Source organism: Oryzias melastigma, linkage group LG19 (genome assembly GCF_002922805.2).
Source record: "Oryzias melastigma strain HK-1 linkage group LG19, ASM292280v2, whole genome shotgun sequence".
NCBI lineage: Eukaryota > Metazoa > Chordata > Actinopteri > Beloniformes > Adrianichthyidae > Oryzias > Oryzias melastigma.
The window spans coordinates 7,472,289-7,481,240 of NC_050530.1; the positions used below are offsets into that span (position 1 = coordinate 7,472,289).

Sequence of the window (8,952 nt, forward strand, 5' to 3'; positions counted from 1 at the left end):
TAGACTTGTTCATCACTCACGGCCTATCGAAAAATAAAATGGTTGCTAAGGAGCTAAAATAAACAGAAAAGCCGATATTTTGAAAAAAACACGTTTTTTTTTGTTTTTCTTACGAATTAGTGCAGCTCTGACCAGGGTGGGGGAGGGGTGCTAAATAGCCAGAAAGGGCAGGTCAAAGAGGGGCAGCGAGGGCGGGGGCAGGTAGTGACTGCAAAGCCACCAACTTTTTCTTGTGTTTTCACTGTATAAAAACTCAAATGCCTCAATTTAATGTATATTTCACTACAATTAATCAAGAAAAGTATTTTTATCTTAAATGTACATTTTATTCTGATGCATCTGAATGGAAAAACAAAAAAAGATTCCTCAGATTAAAAAAGCAAAGAAAAAAAATAAAACACCAATTAAATATACAAACTAAAGGAGAATAAAACATCAGAATAAACATCACTGATGGTTTCTTTCTAGTGTTAGTAGCCAAATTAGTATGAGCATGTGTTGTGGTCTGATAGGCTGTCACCAGATCTCATGAATAAAAAAGGTGGGATGCACAACACCTACATGTTTGATCCCATGAAAGGCAGGGAAGGAACCAGATAAGAGAAAACGTCAAAGAGCCAACGGAGCAGCAAGAGTCCAAGGAACAAAAACACCCACCCAGGGACAGACCTAAAACGCCAAGAAAACTAAAACTATCCTCATCCGGAAAGCAATCCAGCTCTGACCCAATACCCACAAGGCCTGGACCCTTTCTGATGACACTACCGAGCCTTTTCAGACCAGAATCCCTGAGAGAAGGACAAGGACAAAGCCTAACCCCCCCATGCTGTAAAACCATCATCACTATGAGATCAACTGGGATTAACCCTCAGATCCAGCAGCTGAGATTCAGTTGTAGGAGGTCAAAAATGTATAAAGCGTATAGAAATGTAGGGAAAATGTCATTTTCAGAGAGATTATAATGTTTGAATTTACAATGTAAAAAGTGAAACGTTGGATAATTAGACTAAAGTTTTGTAATTAGTTTTTATGAAATTAAATTTTCGAGTTGATTTATCAGTCAACTAATTTGATGAAAATGAATCGTTTTAAACAAATTACAGAACTTTTGTTAATTGATCCAACGCTTCACTTTTTTCAGCATAGAGAAAGAGGAGACAAAAGCTAAAAACGTTACCGTTTGGACTTTCTTCATCTATGGCCACGATGGTTGCAGGAGGACCCGATCGAGAAAGTTTACATTCTGAAAAAATCAAAGAAAACAGTATGTTAGTTTGATACTTCTTAAAATGCATTTTTATATGTAGAAAAATCAAACATTTCAAGAAATATTTATATAAAAGTTTCCTTTATCTTGATGTCAGTGCAGGGAAATGAAAAGTGTTTGAATAATGAAACTTTAAAAAGTGAAATATTAGATCAACTAGATATAGAGGATTACCTCCTATGATGCTACTGTGAATATTATAAGATGAATGTGGCCGCTGAAGATGCTAGTGCTGATGGCTTAAGATGCTGAAACTGAAAGCTGAAATAGCTGAAGCTGATAGCTGAAACCACTGAAGCTGATAGCAAGCTGAAATATTAGCAGAATGCAAAATAAACCGAAAAAAACGGGTAGAATGTTTAATTTAGCCAAAATGGCTAACATAAAGCTAATTTTAGCTAATCTCCAAATTAGCCCAAAAAACTGAAAAAAGACTAAATTAGCCAAAACAGCTAGCATGTGGCAAAAATATTAACTAAACTAAAATACCAAAAAACTGAAAAAAAATTGAAATTAGCCAAAATAGCTAGCAAATAGTAACTATATTAGCTAAACTCCCAAATATTGTAAAAAAACTGAAAAAAGCCTAATTTAGCCAAAACAGCTAGCATGTAGCTGAAATATTAGCTAAACTCCAAAACAACCTAAAAAATCTTAGTAAATGCCAAAATAATCCAAAGAGCTAGTTGTTTTTAAAGTTGTGTTGTCAGCAACCCAGGAAAAAGGTGCACATTTTGATGTGAAAACTTTTTCTGTGAGGGACACAGCGGCAGAGTTTGAGCACATAGAATCCGCTTGAAATTCTTGAAAAGTTTTATTCGTCTTTCTCTACACTAGTGACTTTTTCAAACTGACGCTCAAATTGCATTCATAACTGAAAACTGACCTAAAGATCACATAGACTTTGAACTGTAATATTCTTAAAACTGTAAGGAGTTTAAAAGTAAAAATACAAGTTCAAGAGCCGAATGGTTTCTGTAGCTGAAATTCTACTTGACTTTTAGTGTTTTGTAGAGCTGAAAGTTTTTAGCTGAAAAAGGGGGCTTTTGAAGATGGGGCCATTTTCAATGGAGTTAAAAAAGTTTTAGTTGTTTGAATAGTTAAAAAAATTGAAGAATTATGTAGTTGAAACTTTCAAGTAGTAATCTCCTAAAAGAGATGAATATTTTGATAGTTGAATGAGCTGAATAGGTGAAGGGGTTGAAGAGCTATAGAAAACGTACTGAAGAAAAATGGATGACAGCGTCACACAATTTAAAAAAGTTCTGTAATTACATTTTTTAATTACATTTAAAATTTTTGGGTTGACGGTTTACTTAACTTAAAACCTTTTAAAATGCTACAAATTACAGAGCTTTTGTTATTTGATCCAATGTTTCAATTTTTTTACGGTGCAACCGTAAGGAAAAATTTGAGCTATGTTGTTTTTTTCCTTATACCGGATCCAATACAAGCTACTCTGTAGGTCAGCAGGGGTTAATGCAGCCGCACAGTGACTGCACACCTTTAGCGGGAAGAAAGAGGAGATCAGTCTTACCCTCATATTGCCAATCTGTGGTCAGACAGCCAGGCCACGGTGGAAGAAAGAGGAAGAAGACAGTAATCAAGGAAGAAGAAGCAGAAGAGAAATATCAATTAAAGATGAGAGCAGGGCAAAGAGAGACCAAACATATAAAACTTGTGACAAGAAAGCAGCTCAGAAGCTTTGAAATATATATATTTTTTTCAGCTCTCATTCATAGAAACTCAGCTTTTACTGTAACCTCACGGTTGTCTTTTCCATCGAGGAGACAAATAATAACCCTTCACGGAGAAAGAGGACGCTAAAAATTGTTCCGTTCAGAGGAATCGCTGTCTGCAGACAACTCTCCTCCATGCCTTTGCTTTGCCAAGACACGGAAAAAAAACAACAAAAAAAAAACAAGTACAACGTTTAACAGACAGGCTTACATTAGAGTACAGCTCCCAGGGATGGGCGGGAAAATCCCAGAGGAAACATGGAAGATGGATATCTGCTCACGTAGAAAATGGACTTCATGGAACAATGACTCCACTTTCTGTCTTCCTCGGCCTCACTCACTTATCCTCTCCATCATACAGTACCGTACTGTTATAATGACCTCAAAATCATCTGTAACATTCCATTTTAAACTAAAAACAATATTTTAATATACTATCGTTAGGGAATTTTCCAAAAAAATATACATTTTATTGTCTTTTGTAATATGGAGATCGCTGACGTGGAGAAGTTTAATGAGGCAGACGCATTTTGATTGTGGACCTCATCAACCACTGTTCATCCTGGAACTTAAAGTAGAGAGGCGGAGCAGCTTTGAAGACCCACTTTGATTTTTTTTTTATTTTGGTAAGATAATCATAGTTAAAAGACCACTGGAAACTATCTTAAAATAGATTAAAAGTGGGATTTAAATACTTGGGATCCACAACAGTGAAGACCTCACCTGGACACTCAACACCACAAAGATTTGTATGTCGCCAAAGATCTTCAGCACCTTCTATAGCTGCACAGTTAAGAGCATCCTGACCCACTGCATTACTATGTGGCACTGCAACACAACAGTAATGGACCACAAACGTCTGCACAGAGTGGTGTAGACAGCTGAGAAGATCACATAGACTTCACTGGCCTCTTTGCAGGCTATTTATCACAGCAGAGTCCACAGGAGTGTTGCCTCCATTCTGAAGGACTCCACCCACCTTCAACATGAACTGCTCACACTTCTTCTCTCAAATCGGAGTCTGAAATATTGCTCCTCTAGATTTAGAAAATTGTTTTTTCCTTCAGGGATAAGACTTCTGAACAGTCGACCAGTGGATCCCCCCCTCCTGATACGGTTTTAATAACTCATCTTCTTGAGAAATTACTGCTGTCATTACTATTACTGCATAAATGATGATCTTAAAATATATCACCTCATAGATAGCATTTTTTGGTCATTTTGTTGTATTTTTCTTCTTTTGCTTTTTGAATACTGTCATTTGTTACATTTTTCCCCTTTTTGCAGCCATTCACTCTCGGACAGCAAATGTTTGAACTTGACTGAAATCTTTTTTAGTCATTTGTCCTGTTGAAACTGATTTGTCTATTCACATTTTTCTTTAAAAATACAGCATGCAGCTATGAAAAAAACTCAAAGTACATCCCAATCATTTTTCACTTAAATAATTCTCAAAAAGTGTACTGGACAGCAAAAAAAGAGAAACATTAGAAATGTCTCTCCTTCATCCGCTCATGAGTTGCTGACTGGACCCTGGCTGACCTCATCACAGTCTCTACTGTGGATGTGAAGGGAGATGTGGGAGGAGAGTCCTGCAGCACACACTGCTCCTCCAAAGGACTAATAAGTGATTAATGGATAGTTTCAAACAGAAGGCGTAAACTGCCTACCCTGCTTTTTTGGGGGGGATCATTTTCTCATGATAACGAGATTCACTATCCCATTATCACGAGAAAAATAAATTCATTTTCATGTGATAATGAAATCCACTATCTCACTATCACAAGAAAAAAAAAATGTTCTTGTGATAATGAAATCCACTATCTCTTTATTACGAGAAAACTAAATTTGTTTTCTCATGATAATGAGATGGTAGATCTCATTATCACAAGAAAATGATTTTAAAAAATTTGGGGGAGTGTTTTCTTCTGTTGTTTTTGTTGTGAACAACAAAATAAAGACACTTAAAACTGGTAAAATCTCTAAGTGGGATGCTACAGTTTATTCTTTATTATCCTGTTATCTGATAATGACATAGTGGATCCCGTTGTCACAAGAAAACAATTAAAAAAAGAAAAAAATTTGGGGGAGTGTTTTCTTCTGTTGTTTTTGTTGTGAACCACAAAATAAAGACACTTAAAACTGGTAAAATCTCTGAGCGGGATGCTACAGTTTATTCTTTAATATCCTGTTATCTGATAATGACATAGTGGATCTCATTGTCACAAGAAAGAAAAAAGAAAGAAAAAACTTTGGGGGAATGTTTTCTGATGTTGGTTTTTTTTTGTTAACAACAAAATAAAGAGACTTAAAACACGTAAAGTCTCAGACAGGGACGATACAATATTTTATTCATTGACTTGTTATCACTAAAAAACAAATGTCTTTTTCTCATGATAATGAGACAGTGGATCTCATTATCACGAGAAAATAATTTTAAAAATTTGGGGGAGTGTTTTCTTCTGCCATTTTCGTTGTTAACCGGTAAAGGTAAAGTCTCTGTGTCACAGTGTGGAAAAGGGAGAGAGGGATGCTTCAGTTTATTCTTAGTTTTCTTGTTATCATAAGAAAACAAAATTTTTTTATCTTGTGATAATGAGATTGTGGATCTCATTATCACGAGAAAATTATTTAAAAAAAATAGGGCAGGCCGTTTTTGGCTTCTCTAGCTTGTTAAAAAATATTTAAAAAAAATGTAAAATATACAGTGAAGGCAAAAATTCTGATTTCTGGGTAGATTTCTTGAAGATTTCACAAAGGAAAATTTTCCTTTTTTGGAGTGAAAATGATGGCATTAATATACATTTGCCTGAAATGTTTTTACAGTATGTTTTTATGAAGTTGATGCTAGAACTTTTGCTTTTATCTAAGAAAAAAGCCCCAATAAAGCTATAGCTGCTGCCTATCGTTTCACCACATTTATGGCTCCCTGAGTGATTTTTCCCTATGATTTGGAAAAGTCATAATACATATTAATATCTTCTCAGCCTCCATCTCATCTCGAGAACAGAAGGATGCATCAACCATGGAACAACGGTCACTAGTTACATCAGACTCCACCAACTGGCGTTTCTGCAAACAGCAGATGACAGATGTGAATCCTCTGCTTGACTGCTTTTTTATCCTTCAGAGTAAACTGATGCCCCTCATATATTACTAACCAGCCATTCGTTCTCCAGGGGGTATCTCTATCTCTACCTCTTTGAGTTCCTCCCTCCCCATAACATGCCTGGTCTCATCTTTGTCCTCTTCCTGTCTAAGATAGCACACGAATTGATTTCAATTAGAGCTAAATATTTGTAACATGTAGCTCAGGTGATCCTCATTTAAGATCTAATTGATAGAAATGTAAACAGTTTGAAGTATTCTTTTCAATTAAGTCTTAATTTATTAAAAATTGGACAAACTAAAAATGAAATGAGTTTAGTTTGCAGGTTGTTAGAAGCTTGATTTAATCAGGAGCATTTACTCTCCTCGCTGTGTGAAACGAATCAGTTCTCAGTGAAGATTTTATGACATAGAAATGCAAATTCTTAACTTCAGTAGGACAAGCTTAACGTCCCGCTCTTCTTGCATACAGACACCAACACCCCTCAAAAGTCCCATAATGCAGTGGTCCCCAATCTGCGGGCTGTGGACCGGTCCGTGGGATAGTGGGTGCAGAGAAGCAAAAAAAAAGGTGTTTTATTTGTAAAATAGTGGATTTCCCACCAGATTAATCTAATTCTTGATGCATATCAAGTCGCTCGGACACCTAAAACAATTCATGGGTCACTCCAGACTTCAAACTTCATAAAAAGTAAATCTTCGCTTTTCTGATTTTTGGCAACATATTCATCAATAACAGGTAATAAACGACCTGATTAGCCGAGCTTACAGATCAATTGTGCAATTTTGATTAGGCCTACATTTGATGATTACAAAAACTTTGTGCAACATTTACTGTCACAAATGTACTTATATTAGCTCTCTCTCAGGAGTAGAAGCTAGTTGTTTAGCTAGCTGTTACTGATGGCCAAGAAGACAAACTTATTTATTTAAAAAGGTAAAATATAAAAAAATGTCTATGTTTACAAATATTTTCTGTTAGGTTTTGCATATTTAGTCTAAAGACATCCAAATGTAGTTATAAACTACATGTTTTAGTATTTTGTATGTGAATTATTTGAAATGTGGCCGGGATGTACTTATAGAATGATTCATATCTGCTACTTTCTTAAAGTGGCTACACTGATCATTAAACGAAACTCCAAGCTAGCAAAGTTGGAAAAAAAACAAACATGTTTAGAAGGTTTCTTTTCACAATAAAGGAAGACTTTAACCTTTAACTTTAAAATGAAAGAAAGTTATGTTCAACAGGAAAAAACAGACAAAAAAACAAAAAAAATGTGGATTTATTTTGATGCTTGTACCAACACACCATAAAAACATAAAAACTTTGCACGTTTTCATTTATTGTTATACTCCTGCTTATGAGTTTTTATTTTATTATTATTATTTTGTAAGTTTTTAAAATAAGTAAGCAAATAAATAAAGACTATTCACCAACCGGCAGTCTAATTTTATGAGGATGCTGCTAATAAAGTTTCAACCCTAACCCTGACGTCCCATTTTTTAGCTTCCACTTTAACAAACATGGGTTAAAGGTAAACCTATAGTGCATTTCATTGGTACATAAGTCTCAGGGGCGGGGCTCCTCAGCTCAGCTCCAAAAGCCACGCCCCTTCAGAGGAGGTTTCAGAAACAGAAGCTTCAGATCAACATGAAAAATGGCTTTTTTAAGACATTTAGGTCGTGGGATTTTGCTTAAAAACTTCATAATCATAATTAAAACATTTTTTTTTATTGTACTTGGGAGGCTTTTAGGAAGCTGCAGATATTTTTTCAGAATACGAAGATAAACTTTACCCTCAAAAGTTAAGGGAAACTGGAAGCTATAAAAAAATAAAAAATTTGGACGCCAACATCCGCCTCGAACAGATCAGTAAAACATTTTCAGACATTGACCAGGTTTATAGCATTAAAAAGGTAGAGAACCACTGCTTTGGTGAACTTAAAACTCTCCTTTTTATCATTGGCATATCCATCCAAATCTCGTTTTCATAAATCCTCGCTACAGAAAATAACACCAGAAGTGTCTTTATGCTTTAGGAGGAGCATGAATCATTGCAATGACAGGTTTGTGATGAAACTCTAGGGAGAGTATCGGGGGAAGTATACAAGCTCATGAAGAATGACTTTATTTTGAAAGAACACCACAGGCTGTGAACTCAGTTTCACACTGTTCGCATTTACCAAGTATCTGCGTTTAAACACGGGCTGCCTTAACACTGCTGGATTCGCCGATCCAAGTCTGACCATCTGGATTTAGCAGGCGGCATAAGCAGGGGAGTGCCCACGCTGCAGCCAAACACCACACAGTCTAAGCAGGCTTTAGCTCACTGACGGCAAGTCCTGTTGTTTCGCTTTTCACAGTCAGCTTAGCAACTGTCTCCATGACACACACCTAAACGCACGCTGTGTGAGGTTTACACCATCCGGCTCGTCTGCATTCGCACGCTCACAGATGCTAACGTTACCATCAAATATTCATGCTGGGGCTCTGACTCAGCGGGTCACCTGGACAATGCTGTGAGCGCACACACAGCCAAGGTCCACTGGACACATACAATGAGTCAGTTAACAGCAGGCCGACGAGGAGAGCATTAGGAGGGACTTTAAAGTTAGGCTGCGGAGCACTTTTATGTGTCAAACTTTAAATAAAGGTCATATCCCGACATTGCTGCACAAGGAAAATGTGATTAAACATGTTGACTCGGGAATATTATTGTTTGAGATTTTTTAGAATGTTCGAAATTAAAGAAACATTTTATAATGTAGAAACTCCATTCAGAGAGACCCCTGTATGTAGTATTTTTCAAAATTAAAATTTATGAAGTAACATTT

General features: G+C 36.1%; 1 protein-coding gene across 6 annotated transcripts in view; it reads right to left on the bottom strand.

Annotated features, from left to right (window-relative positions):
- Window positions 1-8,952, bottom strand: part of LOC112154115 (protocadherin-15) — a 272,438-nt gene that overhangs the window by 199,142 nt on the left and 64,344 nt on the right. For all 6 annotated transcript variants that reach the window (XR_004949742.1, XR_002920601.2, XM_036217104.1 and 3 more), the window contains exons 3-4: window positions 2,805-2,819; window positions 1,178-1,243 (exon numbers count right to left, since the gene is read on the bottom strand). Coding sequence is in view for 4 of the 6 variants with exons in the window: in XM_036217104.1 (XP_036072997.1) it covers window positions 1,178-1,243; window positions 2,805-2,819 (81 nt within the window). In the remaining 2 variants the exon portion in view is untranslated. The remainder of the gene's footprint in view (window positions 1-1,177; window positions 1,244-2,804; window positions 2,820-8,952) is intronic.